General features: G+C 46.0%; 1 protein-coding gene and 1 non-coding gene across 6 annotated transcripts in view; one reads left to right on the top strand and one right to left on the bottom strand.

Annotated features, from left to right (window-relative positions):
* dennd5a (DENN/MADD domain containing 5A) overlaps positions 1-25,540 on the top strand; it is a 96,626-nt gene that overhangs the window by 56,769 nt on the left and 14,317 nt on the right. For 2 of the 5 annotated variants that reach the window (XR_016496860.1, XM_021607632.3), the window contains exons 2-10: positions 8,519-8,587; positions 9,524-9,633; positions 9,790-10,489; positions 13,632-13,819; positions 15,835-16,149; positions 17,426-17,641; positions 17,880-18,114; positions 24,440-24,590; positions 24,731-24,824. Coding sequence is in view for 3 of the 5 variants with exons in the window: in XM_021607632.3 (XP_021463307.3) it covers positions 8,519-8,587; positions 9,524-9,633; positions 9,790-10,489; positions 13,632-13,819; positions 15,835-16,149; positions 17,426-17,641; positions 17,880-18,114; positions 24,440-24,590; positions 24,731-24,824 (2,078 nt within the window). In the remaining 2 variants the exon portion in view is untranslated. Of the gene's footprint in view, positions 1-8,518; positions 8,588-9,523; positions 9,634-9,789; positions 10,490-13,631; positions 13,820-15,834; positions 16,150-17,425; positions 17,642-17,879; positions 18,115-24,439; positions 24,591-24,730; positions 24,825-25,234; positions 25,340-25,540 lie in introns of all 5 variants that reach the window. The other 3 variants (XR_016496861.1, XM_021607633.3, XM_090238846.1) reach the window with 2 other exon arrangements.
* LOC118965098 (U7 small nuclear RNA) lies at positions 289-343 on the bottom strand. Its single transcript, XR_005052431.1, has one exon. It is a non-coding gene; the product is annotated as a U7 small nuclear RNA (small nuclear RNA).

The following is a 25,540-nucleotide window of genomic DNA, read 5'->3' as shown; positions in this document are numbered from 1 at the left end:
ATAGGCATGTGTACCTGGCCTACTGGCAGAGAAATAAATAATTCAGTGGCCCATGACAGTGGCTTTTAAACACCCACAAATGCTTGTTAAACAAGTGTTAATTGATCACTTTTTTCTTGGCTATCAGTTGCCTTGCCTTGTACAGTATTCAGAGCTTACTATATTACAATGAAAACCAGCTATAACACCAACTCACATAGTGATGTATAGGCCTGTGTTTTGTGGTGAATTATATAGGCTACTAATGTTCACATCATATTTTCATTGTTTATTCTTTAACATAGTTGTGGGGGCTTCCTCTCTGAGGAAACCTACTAGACAAATACTAAAAGAGCAAATTTTCCATGAATCTTTATGAAATCATGATATGGACTCTCTTTGGCATGTACGTTTCTCGGTCATGGGTGGCACACAATGGGATATGGGGGAGGGGAGTGGGTGGGGTATATGCACATTTTCATATTAACATATATCTAGACTTATAGTTGTACAGTAGCCAGGTTTTCATGACTGGATAGATAGCATGATGAATGCCATGTTCTCTGTGCTCTCTGTTTGTCTCCTGTCTGATTGTGCCTAGTATTGTTGACATACCACTCCATTGTTTGGCTAATCTAATTGTTCACAATTCTGGCCTAGTTTCCAGCCCAGCATTCTAGGCTATGGACGTGAAAGTAAACAGCAGATTAAGCAGTTAATTCTACAGCCACGATTTTCTTGCCCAGGTACCCCCTCCCAGGCAAACCAGCGACCCATCATATGTTAGCAAAAAATATATATATCACGTCATCAGGTGAATGATAATTGTCCCCCACAATGAAATTGGGGTGGGGACTGTGGTTCTGTCTCTGTCCATTTGTACGTTAATCACACAATATCTCAGACAGCACTGGGCCGATTTTGACTAAACTCGGGTGAATGATGTGTCTTGCCATAGAGATCCGGAATTTACAAAATTACATTGATTGGTCAAAGGTTTGAGCTATAGTAATTAACTGAAGTGTTAGTCACACGGAATACCTCTATTGACCCAAGGGGGGCACTGCATCATTTATCTGGGACGACTTGTTAACTGTTGCCTTGTTGCAAGAAGTAATCAACATTTTAAAATGACTAGATTTGGTACATCGTTTTTCATAATTTTTACCTCCCCACATTATAATTGGAAGAGGAAGTGTAATCTCTAACATATCCTATTAGCTAGAAAGGTAACGGCAAACACGTTTGCTAAGAACAGCTGTTTAGCTGGTTCAACAAACACAATACATTTGTTATTTTCTTCAAAATAACATTTCTAATCAAATTTAGTAAAAATTCTAAATAATAAACAATTCAAACAATAAGCAATCAATCAACGTAAGTTAATGAAATGAGAAACTAACAAAAGACTAAAAAGAAATGCAGTCAATAAACAAAAACAGGAAACAATCAAACAGGTAACAATCATCAGGTTCCCAAGCTTTTTATAATCACATCAAATCCAAGCGCACTTTAAAATGTTATTTTTTTGCCATTATTGTAAGGCTGCCACACAGAAAATCATACAATGCTGGAAAGACCTGTGTGTTGTCCTTGTTAATCCAGACAGACAAGAGCTCCAACTTCTTAATCATAGCCTCCATGTTGTCCCGCACAATGAATATAGTTGAGGAGAGTCCCTGTAATACTAGATTCAGATCATTCAGGCAAGAAAAAACATCACCCAGATATGCCAGTCTTGTGAGAAATTTGTCATCATGCAAGTGGTCAGACAAGTGAAAATTATGGTCAGTAAAGAAAACCTTAAGAACGTCTCTCAATTTTAAAAAACGTGTCAATACTTTTCCAGTTTATAACCAGCGCACTTCTGTATGTTGTAAAATCGTTACATGGTTGCTGCCCATATCATTGCAGAGCGTAGAAAATACACAAGAGCTCAGGAGCCTTGCTTTAACAAAGGTAACCATTTTCACTGTACTGTCCAAAACGTCTTTCAAGCTGTCAGGCATTCCTTTGGTAGCAAGAGCCTCTCGGGGGATGCTGCAGTGTACCCAAGTGACGTCAGGAGCAACTCCTTGTACGCGTGTTACCACTCCACTATGTCTCCCTGTCATGACTTTTGCACCATCAGTACAGATACCGACATGTCTTGACCATCAAAGTCCATTTGATGTCACAAAGCTGTCCAGTCATTTAAAAATATCCTCTCCAGTTGTCCTGGTTTCCAGTGGTTTGCAGAAGAGGATGACTTCCTTAATTGACCCCCCATAAACGTAACGGACATATACCAGGAGCTGTGCCAGGCCCGCCATGTCTGTTGACTCATCCAGCTATAACACATAGAATTCACTGGCTTGTATGCAAAGCGGTAATTGTTTCAAAACATCTCCTGCCATGTCACTGATGCGTCGTGAAACGGTGTTGTTTGATGAAGACATTGTCTGTATAGTTTTCTTGTCCTTTTCCCCCAGCATTGTCCCAGCCATATCCGCGGCAGCAGGAATAATTAAGTCCTCCACAATAGTATGGGGCTTGCCTGTCCTAACCACTCGGTAGCTCACCATATACAGTTGAAGTTGGAAGTTTACATACACCTTAGCCAAATACATTTAAACTCAGTTTTTTCACAATTCCTGACATTTAATCCAAGTAAAAAGTCCCTGTCTTACTTAGGTCAGTTAGGATCACCACTTCATTTTAAGAATGTGAAATGTCAGAATAATAGTAGAGAGAATGATTAATTTCAGCTTTTAGTTCTTTCATTACATTCCCAGTGCATTAGAAGTTTACATATACTCAATTAGTATTTGGTAGCATTGCCTTGAAATTGTTTAACCTGTGTCAAACGTTTCAGGTAGCCTTCCACAATAAATTGGGTGAATTTTTGCCCATTCCTCCTGACAGAGCTGGTCTAACTGAGTCAGGTTTGTAGGAGTCCTTGCTCGCACACGCCTTTTCAATTCTGGCCACACATTTTCTATAGGATGAAGTCAGGGCTTTGTGATGGCCACTCCAATACCTTGACTTTGTTGTCCTTAAACCATTTTGCCGCAACTTTGGAAGTATGCTGCCACCCCCGTGCTTCACGGTTGGGATGGTGTCTATTTGGAAGACTCATTTGCGACCAAGCTTTAACTTCCTGACTGATGTCTTGAGATGTTGCTTCAATATATCCACATCATTTTCCTGCCTAATTTTTTTTTCTTTTGGAAATGTTTTATTAACACATTTCCTTTAAAAACAGCTCATACATTTTTTATATCATTTCATACACATAAAAACGGCGCCGCAGCACTGTCAGTCCATGGCCGCCGGGTCCTAGGGTATTGTGGGGGACCCTTCGCCTTGGGTCGAGGCCCCCTTCCTTCCGTACCACCCCAGGGCTTCCGTGGCCTACCATGGCCACTGCCTGGGGGGTGGTCTCTACGCTTTTCCCTACCAGCAGGTTGCGGGAGGACCACAGTGCTTCCTTCAAACACGTGAGGGTGGGCCAGAACTTGGTGAAGGCCTTCGATGGATTAGGCCTTCGGCCCACCCCATACAGCACGAGCTGAGGTGTTAGGTCCTCCCCTGCCTCATGATGCCATCTAATTTGTGAAATGCACCATTTTCCAGTCCCTCCTGTATCAAAACACCCCTATAACATGATGCTGCCACCTTCGTGCTTCACGGTTGGGATGGTGTTCTTCGGCTTGCAAGCCTCCCCCTTTTTCCTCCAAACATAACGATGGTCATTATGGCCAAACAGTTCTATTTTATGTTCATCAGACCAGAGGACATTTCTCCAAAAAGTACGATCTTTGTCCCCATGTGCAGTTGCAAACCGTAGTCTAGCTTTTTTATGGCAGTTTTGGAGCAGCGGCTTCTTCCTTGCTGAGCAGCCTTTCAGGTTATGTCAATATAGGACTCGTTTTACTATGGATATAGATACTTTTGTATCTGCTTCCTCCAGCGTCTTCACAAGGTCCTTTGCTGTTGTTCTGAGATTGATTTGCACTTCTCGCACCAATATACGTTCATCTCTAGGAAACAACGCGTCTCCTTCCTGAGCGGTATGACGGCTGCGTAGTCCCATGGTGTTTATACTTGGTACTATTGTTTGTACAGATGAACATGGTACCTTCAGGCGTTTGGACATTGCTACCAAGGATGAGCCAGACTTGTGGAGGTCTACCATTTTTTGTTGTTGTTGAGGTCTTGGCTGATTTCTTTTGATTTTCCATGATGTCAAGCAAAGAGGCACTGAGTTGGAAGGTTGGCCTTGAAATACATTCACAATTACACCTCCAATTGACTCCAATAAAGTCAATTAGCCTATCAGAAGCTTCTAAAGCCATGACATCATTTTCTGGAATTTTCCAAGCTGTTTAAAGGCACAGTCTATTTTGTGTATGTAAACGTCTGACCAAATGGAATTGTGATACAGTGAATTTAAGGGAAGTACTCTGTCTGTAAAAAATTGTTGGACAAATTACTTGTGTCATGCACAAATTAGATGTCCTAACCGACTTGCCAAAACTATAGTTTGTTAATTAAAAATAAATTTGTGGAGTGGTTGAAAGACGAGTTTTAGCCCCTTCTTATTAATGGTATCTGTTGCTTTCATACATGTCTTACTACTGAAAATTAGTCTTAATTCTCACTCAAAAAACTCCTGTGGCTTATATTTCAAATTGGCATGATTTGTTTCTAAATGTCTCCACAAGAGTGAAGGTTTCATTGACTTGTGAGATTGTACTTTTGCAGATATAACACGCTGTGGCTGAGGAAAGGCACTACTCCTAATATAATTGAACCCCAAATCAATGTAGTTCTCATCATATTTGCCCCCTTTTTGATGGTCCAATGTCCCTGTCTGTTGTTCGGTGCTTTCCCGGGTAAGGGGGCAGTAGCTCTTCGGCTGCATCAGATTCACAACTGTCAGTGTCCATGCTAACTGGGCTAACAACAAATGTAGAATTACTGATGCTAACATTGGATGTGCTCGTGGAAGCAGAACAACTTGTGTTGTTGACAGGTGCAGGTGTAGTACTGCTGGTCGTAGTAGTACTACCAGTAGAGCTGGTATGTGTCTATGGATGTTGGCCTTACTTTTTTTTAACCATTTATCAGTTTTGGAGCAAACGGAATGAGCAGCAGCTATGTTTGGCTACATACGGACCGTTTGTGGAATTCCCGCGAGAGAGTAAAGGTTAATGTGATTGGATGTTAATTATTTGACTAGGCTACCTGTATTTGATATTGTGTTGTTATTTCACTGAACACTAGATGATTAAAAAAAAAATTGGCAGTGAAACAAGGCTACTTATGCAATAAAAATACCTCTCCCAAATATATAGCCCCATTGGAGTATATAAATGGAATGTTTAAAAATACCTCTCCCAAATATATAGCCTCATTGGAGTATATAAATGGAATGTTTAAAAATACCTCTCCCAAATATATAGCCCCATTGGAGTATATAAATGGAATGTTTAAAAATACCTCTCCCAAATATATAGCCCCATTGGAGTATATAAATGGAATGTTTAAAAATACCTCTCCCAAATATATAGCCCCATTGGAGTATATAAATGGAATGTTTGAAAATGTGACAGGATATAATATATAAATGTGAATGACATTTTTATTTAGTGTAGCCCCGGCAGTTTAGAAATACCTAGTCTGGTGGAATGGTTCACGGTGTTCAGTTTAGAAATACCTAGTCTGGTGGAATGGTTCACGGTGTTCAGTTTAGAAATACCTAGTCTGGTGGAATGGTTCACGGTATGTTTGTGTCTTTATGTTGGGGGAGGGGAAGGGGTGGCGTCTGGCTGGAGGTGGCAATTGTGGTTGGTCACTTCTGTATCCAGGGTTGGTACTGGTATTGGGGCTGGCACCAGGAAGGTGTTGGGGCTGGATTGGAAATCGTGCTGATATCAGGGCTGGAAAACCAGGGGTTAGGTGCTGGGTTTGGTGCTGGGACTGTGGGCCTGGGAGAAAGAAAAACTCGGAACGAGGAACTGAGGCGAGCAAGGACAACCTGAGGAGCAAGCAGACACACAAAGGAGCCCTAGACCCAAAGGTCAATGGTAGTTCTTCCCTGTCACCTGCTCGCTATGGGTGAAGCTGCTGGTTAAACAAAGGTCAACAAAGGTTAAACAAAGGTCATGTATTGTCAAAAATGGATGTCCAAGTCAAGAAAGCTTACCAGCAGCCAGCGGCTCTTGTCACACTGGTAGCCTATTTGCTGGTGCTTTTCAAAGCCTACATTGGGCATAAAAATATATATTTTTGTCTCACCCCCGGTTGAATAACAGAGAGACATCAACACTTACCTTTAAATCTGAATCACAGCAAAGACGCACAGTGAAATAAAATAGGGTGAGCATTAGCATTTATTTTCCCTCATCATCATCACAAACCATGTTTTTATGCGAGTAAAGTTATACCGTATAAAAATAATCATGACACCTGTGATGGATACACAAGGTTTTGGTACAATAAATGGTGTCAGATAATTTGTTGGTTCGACATGGGGGTATCTTTCTGTGTCTGTCAAATTAATTATGCACAAAATGGCGGTGGAAATGCCTTTATCTGCAAATATTGATATAATAACCATCACACAACTGGTTGGAAAATGTGCATATTTTATTTATGCAGATTTTAGAATATTCACATGAAAATCTGTCACCAATTGGATGGAAACCTAGATTCTTCAGTTTTGTTCAGCTGTCACTAAATTCCAGCTAAAATAAGCAGAATAACATGGTCAAGCAGACACACAATGAATCAATCACATTACTCAGTACTCAGGAAAGAGGATTTATTTTCCACAGCATCACTGGATCACCCCACTGTAGGTGAGTGGGTGAGGAAAATGATGGTTTAGGCCAGACAGGTTTACCCGTCAGACCAATCAGAAATGGTCCTATTTGTGGGTTATCACAGAAAGGAAAGACATTTGATGGGTTAGAGAGGAAGGTCTGGGAGAGGCTCTGGATTGGACCAGATCTCCTGACTCAGGGACGTCATACGTCCCACACAGCCACAGGCTCCCTCAGCTCTAAAATGTGGTGTATAATGTGTGTGACAGCCGGACTGGAGGAGGACTGGACCCTAGCCATGGCACAGGGAGAGAGATGCAGACATAGGTTTTCTATCTCCTTCTCTGTGTCTAAATCAGGATAACACTAAATGAATCAGCAGACTGACACCTGTGTGATAGCAGGTGTGCTATAAACTCCCCAGGGATGGAGATCATTTACTTTATCTTGGGCTGACTATTAGCCCTTGCTAAGATGTCAATATAATAATAGTACAATCATAACATATTGGTTATTCCTAACAGCAGTTAGTATAATAATAATATAATGAAAACATATTGGCCCTTGCAAACAGCAGTCAGTATAATCAAAACACATCAGTTTATTCTTTGAAGAAACCTACTAGACAAATACTAAAAGAAGCAAGTATTCCATATTTACTGTGAAGTCAAGTTAAGCTCTATACTTGGCATGTAGGTTTTCTCAGTCATGGGTGGCAGACATTGGGGTGTATGGGGGAATGGAGGGGCGTGGTATATGCAAATTGTACTGTAGAATAACATCCATCCCCCAGGTTGATCTATCTTTGTGGACAGTGTAGGAAGGAACACAGGGACCAGTCTAGAGATTCTTATTATGATCTCCCACTGACTGTCTTAGGATACACATGATCTACCGACTTCTACCTCAGGCAATCAAGAACATGTTTGTTCATAGCTTTGACTAGAGAAAGACAAAGACAACAGTATAGAATGGAGACTGTTTATTATTGATGTTTGAGCTGCCAGGCCTTTTTCAAGACAAGACTCCATGGGGCAATGCACTGTTATGACCATACAGGGAAGAATGTGTCATTCATAACTTTGACTTACAGCAGAGCACATATTTTTTAATACTTTCAGAATAACTTATTGTTTAATAAATACTTTCTTTGTTCATTACCCTTGTCTCTTTTTTATAGCCATGTGTCTACCACATTCCACTTGTTCTGAAACACCACAGTTAATGTGTGTTTTTTTGGATCGTCCACAATCCTCTCGGGTGTTTTTAAATGATCTCATTCTTCGTAAGTTACACTGTGTTGCTTCCTTCAGAACCAGCACAGGCCTGATCATATTCCCTCATGTATTATAACACACAGATATAGTTCTTCAAGTGTGTTCACTGTAATATCATAATCCACAGCATAGCATTGACAACAGGGATTAATCATGGGCTTTGGAGAGGAGAGGAGAGCACCGCATTGCTACAGCAACACACATTCTCTGAAAACACACCCAGCTGGTTTAGACAGAATCTTGACAGAAACCTAAACCTGACAGAAACGCTGTGCCTCCATACACACATGAAGAGGATGTGTTGTTCCCTCAGTGTTTCTCTCACCTATAGGAGAACACTGTCAGAACCCTTCTGTCCTGAGTAACTCCTGCTGTGTATACACATATTGAGAAGTGATGCGGTACTCAGCAGTAGCCATGTGATTAATTACTGTTGTTTTATCTGTTGTCTAGCTTTATGCCAGTATATAGAGGCTACTAAATTCAGAGATGGGGCCAGAGGATTGGCGAGTGCAGATGAAGGTAACCCCCACCAGCCCCCCTCCTCAGAATGGCCTCACCTCCGCTTGCTCCTTTAACCTGACACGCCCTTGTTCCACAGCACTCTCCTTTTGTTGATTTGTAATGTTTCTGAGAACTCAGTTCTGTACAGGTGAGGGGAACTCTGCAAGCACTTTTCCTTCTGTCCTTCCTCCCTCTTTCCACCCTTCCCGGTCCTCCCTCTCTCCTCCTACTCCTTCTTCTTCTTCCTCCACCTCCTCCTCCTGCTCTACCTTCACCTCCTCTTTTGGAAGCTAGCTACTGAACAACAAGCCAATCTGTTTGACAATCACTGCGTCTCTACCTCTCACACACCCAGTTCTACCTACATGTACCAGCGCTGGTGTTGCTTGGCCAATGTGTTCTCTCCCCTTCCACTCTGAATGACTTATCAATCATGTCTTGGTGTGTGCATCACTTCTGCTTTCACTGTGGATCTGAATCAATTTAATTTGTGTTGGTTTGTTTGATTGATTGATTGATTGTTTTGCGGGTTGCTTTGCCTGTATTGCCATAAAAGCTGTCACTTTACTGGTAATTCTATATGTAGAAGTTTGTTTTCTTATAAGCAACAAGCATTGTCTTTTTCTGTATAGATTTATACAAACAAAACCCAATACATAGTATTACTATCTGACTATTTGACCTCTTTGGCAGCGGTTACTTTCGTTCACTGACCCAGTACAGGATGCTGTTGACAGCTTTACATGATGCAATACAGCCTTTCTTTCCAGACCACTGTGCTCACTTCCTATTTCCCGTGAGGAGGGTTGTCTTGTGCCTCAAGTCTGCTTCTGATTGGGCCTCTGCATCCTTTTGCACTTCTGTTGCTCTTTGGGCCCTGAGTCCTGAATTTTTTTGCTCTCTCTTTTTTCTTCTGTCTTTTTCTCTGTCTCTCTACTTCTCCCTCTCTTTCAGGTGAGAATTTTGAGCAGAGTCCACTGCGGAGAACCTTTAAATCCAAAGTTCTAGCACACTACCCAGAGAATGTGGAGTGGAGTCCCTTTGACCAGGATGCCGTTGGCATGGTAAGGGAAGTGCGGAATGTGTAACTAACACAAAGTGCATTTTATTTGAAGCTATACCCATTTCTGTTTCCAGGGTTTACATCTGTATATCATTATGGATTAGAACCTGTATCATTTTACTGATCGACTAACCTGATCTATTACCTGCTCTCTCAGCTGTGTATGCCAAAGGGTCTGGCCTTCCGCACGCAGGCCGACACACGTGAGCCTCAGTTCCACTCCTTCATCATCACTCGGGAGGATGGCTCGCGGACGTACGGCTTCGCCCTCACTTTCTACGAGGAGGTGACCAGCAAGCAGATCTGCAGCGCCATGCAGACCCTGTACCACATGCACAATGCTGAACAATACGACATCCTGCACACCCCCACCACCCCGCGGTGCCCCGAGGACCAGTGCCACCTCCAACCCCACCCTCTCAACCCCCACCCCCAACACACGCTCCTCCCCACGCCTTCCATCTCCCGGCTGCAGCGCTTCAACTCCTACGACATCAGCCGCGACACGCTCTACGTGTCCAAGTGCATCTGCCTCATCGCGCCCATGGCCTTCCCCCAGGCCTGCAGGAAGGTGCTCCAGCAGCTCCACCAGGCCGTCTCCTCCATCCAGCCCCCACCCCTCCCCTTGGAGAGCTATGTCTACAACATCCTGTATGAGGTGCCCCTGCCTCCCGCTGGGCGCTCCCTGAAGTTCTCGGGGGTGTATGGGCCAGTGGTGTGCCAGAGGCCCAGCACGGCAGAGCTGCCTCTCTTTGACTTCCCTATCAGCCAGGTGTTTGAGCTGCTGGGGGTGGAGAACGTCCTCCAGCTGTTTACCTGTGCCCTGTTGGAGATCCAGATCCTGCTCTACTCACAGCGTAAGTCCTTACTTAGGATCTTTCTCTCTGATCTGCTGAACTTTCTGTGGTTTTCTGTCTATTGTCCCCATCGCTTTTAGAAGGGATTGTGATTTAATATTTCAACAGAAATACTGACATTTTAGAAGAAATCAGAAATAACAGTTTTGCTTAGGATCTTCGGTATGTTCATTGGAACTATTATCCAGGCAGATTAAATAAACTATCCTGTGATTCCATTAAAGGCCCAGTGCAGTCAACTACTCAATTTCCCAGTGTTTTATATATATTTCCATACTATGAGTTTGTATTAATACTGTGAAATGGTGAAAATGATAATGGACTTTTAGTGTGAGAGCTGTTTGAAAAGACAGCCTGAAATGTATGCATGTTTTGGTGGGATGGAGTTTTGGCCTTCCATGGTGACATCACCATGCGCTAAATTTGTTAATAGACCAATAAAGTTAGAGTTCCAAACCTCTCTGCCAATAACAGATAACAGCTAGTTTTCCCCTCCCTACCCAGACAGTCCTAGCACAATTCTTGCTTGAGACATTGCCCTTTGCTAAGAAGCTATTTTTATATATGTATTTTTTAACCATTTTAATTTGAAACAATCACATTAAGATTCAACATTGTCACCCAGGAGTTATTTGATATTGAGATAAAAACGGCTGCATTGGATCTTTAAGGAAAGCTGTGTTCTTCCCAGCTTATGTAAATCTTAGTTTCTCCTCACGGGCTCTCAGCTCAGGCCTAGCCTGTGTGTGTGTGTGTGTGTGTGTGTGTGTGTGTGTGTGTGTGTGTGTGTGTGTGTGTGTGTGTGTGTGTGTGTGTGTGTGTGTGTGTGTGTGTGTGTGTGTGTGTGTGTGTGTGTGTGTGTGTGTGTGTGTGTGTGTGTGTGTGTGTATCTGGTGTGCTGGTGTGAGTTGCTGGGGTAGACAGGCTGTTTTGCAGCAGCAGTGTGTGTGCTGTGATCAGGCCTTTGTTTCCCCCTGCTCATGTTCAACCCCAGGCCCACACTGAGAGAGATTGACAGTGAATAAGGGACACATTCAAGAGGACTTTTTTGGGAGGAATGAGAGATATTTAGATATGACACAGGTCATTTAGCACATATAAAAATGAGATCAACCGAATTGATAGAAACAGGTCTTCCACTATGTGTGAAAAGAAACAGCATTATACATAATAAATCAGCTCCAATCAGGAATTGTTTTGTTCAGAGACCAATGTTGGAGGTTTTATACAGAATGGCATATTCTTCTTCCATGGAAGCACGTTGACGTTGATCAGAGTCAGTGGAGTGCAGCAGGAAGATTGTTTCAGGATTGTGGAGCTGGCGTGTTGATAGGATCCATTACGGAGACAGGGAAAAGGCAAATTGTTTATAAATCTGTCAGGGGCTAGAGGAGCAATGGTGTGGTGTTGCTAGGCAACCCTTGCAGGAGGATAAGGAGGAGGATGCAGTCAGTGATGCAGGGTAAAGATGATTGGTTGGAAATGACATCATCCCTTTTTTTCTCCAGAAGGCTCATTGCAGAATGTGTGCTAAGGAGTGTTTTCTAGAGTGTGAACCTGTGAGTTTTCCACTGAGCAGGGACAGGGTGTTGTTAGTTAAAACTGCATAGGCTGAGGCAAGTGATGCCCCATACTAAAAATTAGCTGACTGGAGAGAGTCTGTTCTAAAAATAGAGGCATAATTCATAACTCAGATACATAGGCCCTGGCCTGGCCAGTGTCTTTCCCACATACAGTACATGAATCTTCGTTGAAATGAGCATTTGCTGCTGTTTTTCCCATCTCTCCAAGTAGATCAATGGAAGCTTGCCATTTCCCCTACCTGTCCTGCATGTTAGTAGTCCGTATATAGAGCTCTCATTCTGTTAGCAAACCACTCAAATAGGCTCAGATGACCTTATTCGTCTTGGAAAGTCCTTGTGGAAAGCAGCGCAACAGAGGGGAGGACAAGTGGAGGACTACACCAACACTGAAGCTCATTAGATTAGCCCCAGTTGAATATCTGATGAATGACCCTATTAAAGAGTGTGTTTTCTCTTAGACTAGATTAGCTGTGCGTGAGCACACTTCCTTGCGTTTGCGTGCGTGCGTTTGTCTGTCTGCCTGTGTCTGTTTGTGGTTTTTCTCAGGAGGGTGGTATCGTGCTCTGAAAAGGCCTGTTGTTGTTCACCAGGTAAGGTCAGAGCACCAGCAGACAGGCTAGATTTGTATTCTTGTCTCTTAGTCCCTTGCCCAGGTCCTGGGAGAGGTGGCCCAACCAGGGGAGAGGGCCTGTTCTGGGGGGAGGGTTGGGGGGGTTCTGTTCTGGGGGGAGAGAGGAGAGGGCCTGTTTTGGGGAGAGAGGGGAGAGGGCTTGTTCTGGGGGGAGAGAAGAGAGGGGAGAGGGCCTGTTCTGTGGAGAGGGGAGAGGGCCTGTTCTGGGGGAGAGAGGAGAGGGGAGAAGGCCTGTTCTGGGGGAGAGAGGAGAGGGGAGAATGCCTGTTCTGGGGAGAGAGGGGAGAGGGCCTGTTCTGTGGAGAGAGGAGAGGGGAGAGGGCCTGTTCTGTGGAGAGGGGAGAGGGCCTGTTCTGGGGGAGAGAGGAGAGGGGAGAAGGCCTGTTCTGGGGGAGAGAGGAGAGGGGAGAATGCCTGTTCTGGGGAGAGAGGGGAGAGGGCCTGTTCTGTGGAGAGAGGAGAGGGGAGAGGGCCTGTTCTGTGGAGAGGGGAGAGGGCCTGTTCTGGGGGAGAGAGGAGAGGGGAGAAGGCCTGTTCTGGGGGGAGAGAGGAGAGGGGAGAGGGCCTGTTCTGGGGAGAGAGGGGAGAGGTCCTGTTCTGGGGGGAGAGGGGGGGGGGGGGGGGCTGTTCTGGGGGGAGAACAGGGGAGAACAGAAGGCCAAATGAAGAACTAGTAGTTATTTTGGCAGTAGAACAGCAAAGACTTAGCTGCTACTGAATATAGACTTGTGGTGACTGATAGAGAAGGAATGTAGATAAACAGGACTGGTTGGAAGTTTACATGGATGCCAAACACTTGACTTGGAGTGGACTGTTTAACCCTGTACATTACAATACATTGCATACTGTAGGTGTCAAAACATTTAGCCTTTGTGACCATATAAAACCAGTCAGTTTGTGACTCTCTCCTCTGTTGTTTGTGTGACAGACTACCAGAGGCTGATGACTGTGGCCGAGAGCATCACAGCCTTAATGTTCCCTTTCCAGTGGCAGCATGTCTATGTGCCCATCCTGCCCGCCTCACTGCTGCACTTCCTGGATGCCCCAGTGCCCTACCTGATGGGCCTACACTCCAACGGAGAGGGTGACCGCACCAAACTAGAGCTGCCCCAGGAGGTAACCTATACACTCATGCACCTATGCACGCATGTTTGCACACACGCACATACGCACAGCTACTCCCATACACACACACACGCACACACACAAATCGAAATAGATATTTTTGAAATTTATGCATGTAATTATTTCTCTAGGGTAGTTTACCTTTTTAATTTATCTTCTTTCTCTCCTCTCCCATCCTCCCTATTCCTTCTCTCCAAAAGGCTTTTTTAATTGGAAACATTCAGCTCTAGCTGAAACCATTTAGTTTGATTCCCTCAGCCCAGCCCTCTTTAAATGCAGCCTGTCAGAGCGATAACAAGTCATTTCTAATCAGATTGCAATGCGTGAATGTTGTTTGTGCTGAGAATACTAACAACAACTTCCCTCTGGACACTCCTGCCAACCCCATCTCCATCTGCTGTCTGATACACCCAACAAAGTGACGGCATGAAATTGGCTAATCTGTAGAGAGAATCACAGGGCCTTACAACACAGATTACAAACCATCCCTTGTTCCCTAGCTCTTCAGGCTTGTTTTTGTCCTCCGTTTTGATTAACAGTCGTTTTTCCACCAAATTTACACGAAGGAGGTGAATTCTTTTATCAATTTACTTATATGATTGATTAATTACTTAGATAACCCATTGATAAATGTTAAATGGTTATCATGAATCATTATTCATGCTTAATGATTGTTCTTAAATAAAATGGGTTTGTGTTTACTTCTTAATGATGTTCTCAAAGGGTAGAGTGTTTCCTTTGTGAGGACAAACAGCCCTCATTAACCATGCTGTAGCTTACCCATGCTTTTACGGTTGATCAAAACACGTTGCTTTGCTACTGTACACAGCAATTCTGCTAAAGGCCCTTCAACACAGAGCCTGGAGGAAGGGTGCTGTGTGTGCAACCAGCTTTTACACATCTGGAGGAAGGGTGCTGTTGCAACAAGCTTTTACACATCTGGAGGAAGGGTGCTGTGTGTGCAACCAGCTTTTACACATCTGGAGGAAGGGTGCTGTTGCAACAAGCTTTTACACATCTGGAGGAAGGGTGCTGTGTGCGCAACCAGCTTTTACACATCTGGAGGAAGGGTGCTGTGTGTGCAACCAGCTTTTACACATCTGGAGGAAGGGTGCTGTTGCAACAAGCTTTTACACATCTGGAGGAAGGGTGCTGTGTGTGCAGCCAGCTTTTACACATCTGGAGGAAGGGTGCTGTGTGTGCAACCAGCTTTTACACATCTGGAGGAAGGGTGCTGTGTGTGCAACCAGCTTTTACACATCTGGAGGAAGGGTGCGGTTGCAACAAGCTTTTACACATCTGGAGGAAGGGTGCTGTGTGTGCAACCAGCTTTTACACATCTGGAGGAAGGGTGCTGTTGCAACAAGCTTTTACACATCTGGAGGAAGGGTGCTGTGTGTGCAACCAGCTTTTACACATCTGGAGGAAGGGTGCTGTGTGTGCAACCAGCTTTTACACATCTGGAGGAAGGGTGCTGTTGCAACAAGCTTTTACACATCTGGAGGAAGGGTGCTGTGTGTGCAACAAGCTTTTACACATCTGGAGGAAGGGTGCTGTGTGTGCAACCAGCTTTTACACATCTGCAGCCAGTCCAATGGAAAGAGCTATGATGAATAAAAAGCCTGAGATTTTGTGAATTGAGGACTTATGTCAATCTCAATATTGCCTTATTCATCCATTTCTATATTTAAATCCTAATACTCTTCAGATGAAAAGCAGCAGATCAACAATGCAGGGCTCATCTTATTCAAAAGAGTAGTTTATCCCATTCAGAATATCTGTTGATATTATATTACTGTCTTCGGTTAATGTCTTGAAGTCATCCACATCTTTTCTCACTATACCGCAATTGGTACTGCTCTGCGTTAAGCCACCTAGTGGAGCAAAGTGGGAATGGTTCTGCTATAACAAGAACCTAACTATCACTCAGTTTGCTTCTCTCTGGTGTTCTCTGTTTCACCGACATGTTTACATTGACAACTAAACAAGACCACCTGTCATTCCAGGCCAACTTGTGTTTCGTGGACATCGACAACCACTTCATTGAGCTGCCAGAGGACCTCCCTCTGTTCCCCAACAAGCTAGAGTTCATCCAGGAGATCTCCGAGGTGCTGTTGGCCTTCGGTGTGTCTCCGGAGGGGAACCCGCTCCACAGCCAGGGCCAGGCCAAACACCGGGGCTTCCGCTCCACCGACATGGTCACGGACAGACGCAACGGCAACCTGGCCAGCTCCGCCCTCAACTCCTACCTGCTGAGGGAGAACGAGACCATCGCTAGACTGCAGGCCCTGGTCAAGAGGACTGGGGTCAGCCTGGAGAAGGTGAGAGCAGGTCATCTGTCATCCGTTTGACTGGAACATATTATTCTAGATAGTCTGCATATAGATAGTCTGCATATATATTAGAGTCCTAATGTTTGGTATACTCAGTGCAATTCATGCAGAATAATACTGCCTGTCTGTCACACTCTTTTGAAAATGACTAAGGGTGGGAAAGGCAGTCTATGAGCTGCCCATGTAAGCTGCTGCCGGCTAGCTCCGAGTGTGCTGTGCTCAGCCCTGGTGACGAAGGAAGTCTGTTACATTGCCATCAACAGAAAATTGTCGCCCATACAGAACCTAATTGCCATCTGGTTTGAACATGACACAGAGGGCCGTTGGTAATAGATGGTAATGTTTCAGCAGAATCACATTACAGACCAGTGAATGAATTAATTAGCTTTTAACTACAGAGAGGAGGTCCCTCCAACTCTCCATATCTGTAGGAGCCCAGAGTAAGCAGCTTATGGACTAGTAGGGGCTAGCATTAGCTTTCTCTGGAAAGATTGCCTGCTCTTATAGTCTGCTTTTAGCTCCTCATTTTGTGGGTACGGCTTCAGGTAGGGTCATTGTGGCCATGTCTCACATTAAGGTAACCACCTGATTTAGGATCAGTGGTGTAGAGCGATGAATTAGAGGAGGGCTCAGTGGGTCACATCCCTGCCATCTGATCTGGGCTTCGTAGCCATTACTCATCTTCATGTCTATGAGTACATGTATAGGTGACTCACTCACTGTGTCCTTTTGTCCTGCTCTTGCATGTTGAGATCTGCAATTGTGTCACACTTTGATTGTAACAGAGGAATGTGTGGGTTTTCAGTTTTTTTTGTCAATAAATTAAAACGTCTCAGACTTCTTCCCCCATGCCCCTATCAGTGCTCCAGCAGCTTGTGCTAACATGGAGATAAGAAACCCATACCCTCTATGGCAGGAGTAGGGAACTAGATTCAGCCGCGGGCCGATTTTTATCACAGCGGATGGTCGGGGGGCCGGAACATAATTCTAATAATTTGAACACTGCAAGTTGATCACATCTAAGCCCAAACATTAATTGGATTTGATAATAACAATAATTTCATACCTTGATTATACCTTGGTGATTTTACAGTTATTTTATTACCAGCCCACCCGTTGCCGGTTGCCTGTTGTCGACCCCTGCTCTATGGCTTTCTTAACTTCTGTCATCAAACCCCTCTTTTTCTTCTTCTTTTTCACTCTCTCTATTTTTCTGTGCTGTTTTCCTGAGCCACTGTGTTTCCTCCCCCTCTCTCTCTTCCAGTTGGATGTGAGGGAGGATGCCAGCAGCAACAAGGACCTGAAGGTGCAGTGTGATGAGGAGGAGCTGAAGATGCATCAGCTCAACATCCAGGTGCGAGAGGTCTTCGCCAACCGCTTCACCCAGATGTTCGCCGACTATGAGGTGTTTGTCATCCAGCCCAGCCAGGACAAGGAGTCCTGGTTCAGCAACAGGGACCAGATGCAGAACTTTGACAAGGTGAGATCAGGGATTCCCTATATAGGGGCCTATATAGGGGCCCTAGGACTATGGTCAAAAGTAGTGCACTAAATAAGGAATAGGGTGGCATTTGGGACGCTGTCCTACTCCAGACTCTGAAATTCATTTGAGTGGAAGTCTTCAATGCTCTTTAAAGCTTTTCATATTAATTGACCCCCAGGAGACCTCACTTCATGTGATGTGATTGTGATTGTGATGTGATTCTTGTCGATTCCAGGCCTCCTTCCTCTCTGACCAGCCTGAGCCCTACCTGCCCTTCCTGTCCCGTTTCCTGGAGACTCAGATGTTCGCCTCCTTCATCGATAGTAAGATCCTTTGCCATGATGATGAGGACAAGGAACACACGTTGAGGGTGTTTGACTCCCGCGTGGACAAAATCCGCATGCTGAACGTGCGCACGCCCACCCTGCGCACCTCCATGTACCAGACCTGCACCAATATCGACGAGGCGGGTAAGAAAGGAGGAGACCTGTTTTCACACCTATACTATTAGGAGATCATTGTCTCAGATGGTGCAAGATACTTGTATGTTTTCAAGACACACATGGGAATAGTCAGTAACACCTGGAATAATTCATGTCAAACAGGATTTAGCTGTTGAATTCTTATCCTCTAACTATAAATTATTTCAAATTCCTCTCTGTAATTGTATGATTCATTGCATGCATGCCAGTTATGTACTAACCTAATTTTTTTTTCTTTTGGAAAAGTTTTATTGATACATTTCCTTTAAAAACAGCTCATACATTTTTTACATCATTGATACACATAAAAACGGCAACAAAGCATAAAACACAGCATTTGAAAGTTACATTTAAATTTGTTAAAAAGTACATGTTGTTAAAACTAATGAAAACAACCATGGATAAAAGTACTTTCCTTGTAAAAACATCAAATCTGTAAAAGCCATTTAAAATGTGTACTAATGATCTAACAAAGGTAAAACATTTTTAAGACATGAAAAACCATGTTAAAAAGTCACTTTGTTAAAAGGCTGTCTTCAGTCCCTTGTACAGGAGGGGGGTGAGTCTTTATCAAGCTCACCTCATCCTGCTCTTCTGAATAGATCATCGTCCCGTCCTTCGGGGCCCAGAGGAGATCCCTCCCCTAGGCGCATCGCCCTAGGCGCCGCAGCGCTGTCAGGCCGTGGCCGCCGGGACCTAGGGTGTTGTGGGGGACCCTTCGCCTGGGGTCGAGGCCCCCTTCCTTCCGTACCACCCCAGGGCTTCCGTGGCTACCATGGCCACTGCCTGGGGGGTGGTCTCTACGTTTTTCGCTACCAGCAGGTTACGGGAGGACCACAGTGCTTCCTTCAGGCACGTGAGGGTGGGCCAGAGCTTGGTGAAGGCCTTCGATGGAATGGGCCTTCGGCCCACCCCATACAGCACGAGCTGAGGTGTTAGGTCCTCCCCTGCTGGCAGACACGAGGTGATCAGGGGGCCTGCTTCCTTCCACAGGTCCCTGGCGGCTCTGCACTCCCAGAGCATGTGCCTCACCGACTCTTCTTGGCCGCAGCCTGGTCGGGGGCACGCGGATGTCCTCGCCATGCCCCGTGAGTGCATAACGGCCCTGACCGGGAGGATCTCGTGGGCAGGTCCCGATCTCGTGGACAGGTCCCGATGCCGATTCAGGAGAGCAGGATGGGCCACGTTGCGCCAAACCGTTGTGGGCTCACCTATAGCGAGCCCGTGCACTGGACACACTGGTTCCCGATCCTGCACAAGAGAGAGAAGAGAGCGGTGTTTTGTTAAAACCGTGACTGTTTCTTTTTCCAGTTTAAAATGTCTTAAAAACTTCTGGAGCTGGGCGTAGTGCGGGGGTAGCAGGAAAGAGACTGGGGCTCGCAGGTCGACTGGGATCAGCCTCAGAGTCCTGAGGTAAGATCCCAGCCAGAACCGTGCGAGGGCCTGGGTCTTGTTGTTGACCGGGGAGGTGGCAAGAGTCAGATGTAACGCTGTGTAGCGGCTGCCCAGGAACAAGTAGAGGTCAGGCAAGCCTTTCCCCCCCTTGGACCTGGGCCTCTTGACCACCTCCCTCCTCAGCCTCTCCCACTTGCCTCCCCACAGGAAGTAAAAAAGCGTCCGCTCCAGGTCTAAAATGCTCCTTCGAGGGGGGATAAAAACAGAACTGATTAATAAAAGCACAGGTAAAATCACAGCTTTAATGATTAAAACCTTGCCCTCAAAAGTCAGCTGTCGTAGTCCCCAAAAACCCAGTCTCTGTCTTACCGTCCCCAGGATTCCGCTCCAGTTACCGCTCCCTCCTCCCCCCCGGTCAAACTTTACCCCCAGTACCCTTATGTCCGTCAGTTTAACTGTCAGAGGTAGTCTGGTCAAGTCTGGGTCTGCCCACGGTCCGAAGAATTGGGCCTCTGTCTTGTCTCTGTTCAGTCTCGCCCCAGAGGCTCGTCCGTACCAGTCAGTCCTGTCCAGAGTCCTGTCGACGGATAAAAGGTCGGTACATAAAATGTTGACGTCGTCCATGTAAAAGACGCACTTGGCGGTCATCCCCCCACTCCCCGGGATACCCACCCCACTGATCCCTTGGTCCCTTCTCAAGACCTGTGCCAGTGGTTCAATACAGGCCACGAACAGAAGGGGAGATAACGGACAGCCCTGACGGACGCCGCAGTGTACTCCCACTGCTTTTGACAGATGCCCATTTACAAGGATTTTGCTGGTGATGTCCCCGTACAGCAGTCCCACCCAAGCTAAGAACCTGTCCGGGAAACCCATTTTTTGCAATACCTTAAAGAGGTACTGGTGCGAGACCCGATCAAAGGCTTTTTCAAAATCTAAATTTAGGACTACAAGCCGCATGTTTCTGTCTCTCGCATAACAGATGGCATCTCGGATCAGTATCAGGCTGTCCGTGATCTTCCTTCCGGGCACGGCACAGGTTTGGTCCGGGTGGATCACCTCCCCTAAAACAGAAGACATTCTGAGTGTTAAAACCTTGGTAAAAAGTTTACAATCAAAGTTTAAAAGGGTAATCGGTCTCCAGTTTTTCAGGTCCGTCCTGTCGTTTTTCTTATGTAAAAGAGTCACGATCCCCACTCTAAAACTGTCGGGTAGTCTGTCGAGGTGTTCGAAGTCAGTAAAAACAGTCAGAAGTTCGTCGGCTAAAACATCCCAAAAGGTCAGATAAAACTCCAAAGGGAGGCCGTCCTCCCCCGGTGATTTACCCCTCTTAAAACGTTTCAGTCCTTGGTCGATTTCTGTCCTCGTCAGGTCTTTTTTCAGGTCGTCTGTATTGGGTAAGGTCTTGTCGATGTATGTTAAAAGGTCCCCCATTGTTCCCTCGCACACATCTTTTACCCCAAACAGTTCCCCATAAAAGTCCTCAGCCACTTCCTTTATTCCCTCTGTGTCTGTTTTTAAAACCCCGTCCTTGTTTCTCAATCCTGTCATAATCCTACCCTTACTAATTATTTTCTTAAAAAAGTACCTAGTGCACTTCTCCCCCTCTTCTAATTCCCTTTCCTTGCTTCTTAAAATAACCCCCTTGCTTCTCTGTTCTGCTAAAAGTGCCATTTCCTTCTTTACTTCTTTAATTTCTTGGTTAAAATCAAGGCCCTGTTGGCATAGGTTAAAATACCTTTCCAGTCGCTTTTGCAGTCCCACCATGCGTCTATCTTTTTCTCTGCTTTTTTCCTTTCCTATCTCTCTAAAGAAGGTCCTTGTCCTTCCCTTCACCATTTCCCACCACTGTGCTCGCGTGTCAAAGAAGTCCTGTAGCGTCTGCCACTGGCTGAACTGCTCTCTGTACTGACTAACTACTCTATCATCTTCTAGAAGGGAGCAGTTCAGTTTCCAGGGCCCTCTTCCCACAGTCACACCCGAAGATAGTGAAAGGGTGCACGTCAGCATTACGTGGTCTGAGAAGAAAGCAGGGGTTATTCTAGCATCAGTTGGGGGGCAGTCCCGGGTAAACAGATAATCAATGCGAGAGGCTCTGGTGCCATCACCACTGGTCCAGGTGAAGCCCTCCTCTCTTGGATGCAGGGTTTTAAAACAGTCAGTCAGTTTAAAATCCCTGCACAGCCCTTGCAATAAAACACTTGACCTGTCTACCTTAAAATCCCCTAATGCCCCTCTCCTGTCTGCTCTGCTTAAAACACAATTAAAATCCCCACCCACCACTAGAGGATCCCTCCCTAGCATGTGGGACTGCAGGTCCTCTAAAAGTGCACACCGGTCATGTTTATCGTTAAAACCATACACGTTTAGCACGTTAAAATCCCTCCCCATAAAGGTACAGTTGGCTAAAAGAGCACGCCCACCTACCACCACCGTGCTCCCCTTCACCACCACCTGTGGGGTCTTGATTAAAATGGCAACACCGTCGTTCTTGTTAAAATTGGAACCACTCCAAATGGAGGGCCCGTGCCGCCACTTATCCTCCCATTTCCTGTAAGAGGATAAAAAGGGTAGACCACACTCCTGTAGTAAAAACACATCAGAGTTAAACCTTTCTAAAAAGGATAAAACCGACTGTGCTCTTGTTGCTGTCTTTACGCTCCTCACGTTTATAGTGGTGATTTTAAAAGCCATAAAAGGGGTGAGTAAAAACAGTGCTAGAAGAAAAGCTATTGAAAAGTTAAAAGGGGGTTAGTCTTCAGGGACGTTCTCTCTCTCCCTCCGGGGTAAGGGGGTTTGGAAGGGAGAGGAGGTTAAAACAGGACTTAAAAAGGAGACTTGATTGGGGGAGTTGGAGGGGAAGGTTCTGGGTTCTTCCTCCCCCTGGGAGCTCTCCCACTCCACCTTTCCCTTTTTCTCCTCACCCTGTTCGGGTCAGAGAGCTCCTCAGCGTTTCTTTTACGTAGGAGGAGGTGTTCCTTCAGAATCTCCCCCTCCTCTCCCGTACCTTCTGACACAGTCTCCATGGTGCTTTCCGACACCGACCCTATGATGTCTGACCCACTTGGGGAGCTTTCGCTGAACATCTCTCCGGAGCCGTCTTTCTCGGCCCTTTCTCCTTCAGGGGTCACATTAGTCTGGGGCAGGGGGATTGGGGTGGGGAGGGTTTTGTCCTCTCCTCCCACTTCTTCCACCACTGCACCTTCCGCGCCCTCCACTACAGCCACCACCACCGGCTCCACCACTGTCTCCTCTACCACCACTACCGGCTCCACTACTGCCTCCTCCACTACTGCCTCCTCCACCACCACCACCGGCTCCACTACTGCCTCCTCCTCCACCACCGGCTCCTCCACTACCACCTCGGCAACTGCCGTTCCAGCCCTCTGGCGCTCGAAAGCCCGGTCCGCGGCCGCCCACTCCCTCCTTCCAGCCTTGGCCCTGTTGGCCCAGGAGGAGGGGCAGTCGCGGATGAGGTGGGACCGCTCGCCACAGAGGTTGCACGACCTTCCGTTCGTGCACTCCTCGTAGCGGTGGCCCACCTCCCGGCACTTCATGCAGACGACCTTCTGACAGGCGTCTGCAAGGTGGCCATGTTCACCACACTTACGGCACAGCTTGGGCTGGTCCTGGTAGTGAACATGGCCCCTGTTCTCTCCGAGGACTATGGTGGATGGGATGGCTTTCAACCCACCATAGCCCCCAGGGTCCTCCCTTTGCTGGACAGTGACCCTCCAGGCCCCTGTCCAGATCCCATCGAGGTCTTTTACCTGGATCAGGGGACCCTTCACGTTGCAGTACCTGCCCAGCCATACTGCAACGTCCTCCGGCTGTACGGTTTCATTGTACATACGGACAATAACGGTTTTAATGCTATTATCCGTCAGCTTGGTCACCTCAAACATCGCTGTGAGGGACCCCTGGGTGTTCAGGGCGTTCTGGAGTTTCCCCCAGAACTCCCTCAGGAAGCTGGCGTTGGCAAAACTGACATCGAAGCCCTTCCTATAGGGGAGGGCTAAGATGCAGTTTACCTGCGCGGGATGAAAGCCGAGCTCTTTCTGGAGGAATTTTCTGGAGAAATCCAATCGGGATAGCTCCATTATTTTTCCTCCCCTCTCCTTTAGAAGGAGGCGCACTGCATGGTGCCTCCTCATGCCAGCCTGTGCTGCTGACATGATGGAGGCCCACTCCCTTTACAGCCCAACACCAGTGAGAGGGGAGGGGAGGGGGAAGGGAAGGGGAAAGGGAGAGGAAGGGGTGTAAAACAGCCAAGGAACTAGCAGGCTCAGCCAGACTGTGCTGAACAGGGCCTACAAGTACCACGGGACACACAACAAACTATCTAGTACAGCACCAAACTAATCCTATCAACAATGGGAAGAGATACAAGGAGGGATTTATTTTTTTTTGTAATTTTTTTAAATAAATGTGTACTAACCTAATACATTACACAGTTATCTACACCGTTGTAATAGTCTTAACTATGTATGTAGCCTGCTGTCATTGGTGCTGATGATGTTGAGTGTTGGGTCAGGTTAGGGATGCAGAATTCCAATAACTTTGCAAAAATGCCCAGTTTTTCCAGAAATCCAGTTTGGAAGAATCAGAAGGGAATAAGCAGGAAATCATGAATCCTCCAAACAGGATTTCTGGAAATCCTGACAATTTTGATAAGATTAAAGGAATTTTGTCACCCTAGGTCAGGTGATGATAACTCACAGCATGGAGGTGTGGCGGTGAGGAGTCAGAGATGAGATGTGGAGTGGTGAATCTATGTGACTCCTCAGTGCTATGACTCATAGGCACTCACAGAGGGGCTTAACAATGACATAAGACTGTTAAATCCTCCATGACGGTTGGTGCTAATGGATCTGCTGTGACAGTACCTCATCCTCCTCCCCTCTCTGTGTCACCCCAGAGAAGGCCATAGAGATGCGGGTGGTTAAGATCGACCACACGGCCCTGCATCCCCACCTGCTGGATATGAAGATTGGCCAGGGTCGCTACGAACACGGCTTCTTCCCCCGGCTGCAGTCTGACGTGCTCTCCACTGGACCCGTCAGCAACAAGTGAGTATCACACCTCCTCAAGAGAGACTGATTTACATACTTTGATTGATAATACTGAAAAAAACATGTTTGTTTTGTCTCTCTCTTTGCTATTTGGCTTTCGTATCTTTCTAAGTGAAGTTGTTTTGTTTGAATGTTAGATGGGCGAAGAGGAGTGCTCCAGCACAGTGGAGGAGGAAGGACAGACAGAAACAACACGCTGAACACCTTTACCTGGACAACGACCAGAGAGAGGTGAGAGGACATCAAGCAGCCCTAGAAAAACAGGATTAACATTCCCAAACCATATTCACATGGATTTTGTCTATCTGTTTTTGTGTTATCGTTAGGTTCTTGTTGATTTCTTCCTCACTCTTCTTCATGGCTTGCGGTGTTCACTTCTAAATATCTAACGTCTGGAACGATTGAATTAAAGTCTTGTTTGTCCATTTTTCTCTGTTACTTTCCCTCAATTATTTCCTCTTGACCTAACCTCTCTTTCTGTTTCTGTTTCTATCCCTCTGACACCTACTGTCTCCCTCACATCTACCTACTGTATTTCTCTCACACACTCTCTCTTTGGTCTCTCTCTCTCTCTCTCTCTCTCTCTCTCTCTCTCTCACCCTCTCTCACCCTCTCTCTCCGTCTCACACACACGCTCCCAGCATGTGGAGTGTCTGTTCCCGGAGCTGCAGCTCCTGCTGTTTCTAGACTACTACTGGCTCTCGCAGTCCTTCAGGCCCTGTCTAAAGTCTGTGACTGTGGATGTGGTATGTGTTGGCAGTGGGTGGGGCCTGAGCCTCACACCATGTCCACATGGCCCCTCCCCCCATGTGGTCCTCAATCCCTCCTCCTCCCCCTAGCATCACAGCTTTACCTGATACTCCAGATCACTTTCCAGGGTTTCTTCTCAGGTTTAGGGTTTCACTTTAGGGTGCACTTAACTCCACATTAAGAAAGCAATATTTAGA

This window comes from Oncorhynchus mykiss, chromosome 6 (genome assembly GCF_057628025.1).
Source record: "Oncorhynchus mykiss isolate SJ-2025 chromosome 6, ASM5762802v1, whole genome shotgun sequence".
Classification (NCBI taxonomy): Eukaryota; Metazoa; Chordata; class Actinopteri; order Salmoniformes; family Salmonidae; genus Oncorhynchus; species Oncorhynchus mykiss.
Note: the sequence above shows the minus strand (reverse complement) of the source record. Positions and strands in the feature narration are given on the sequence as shown.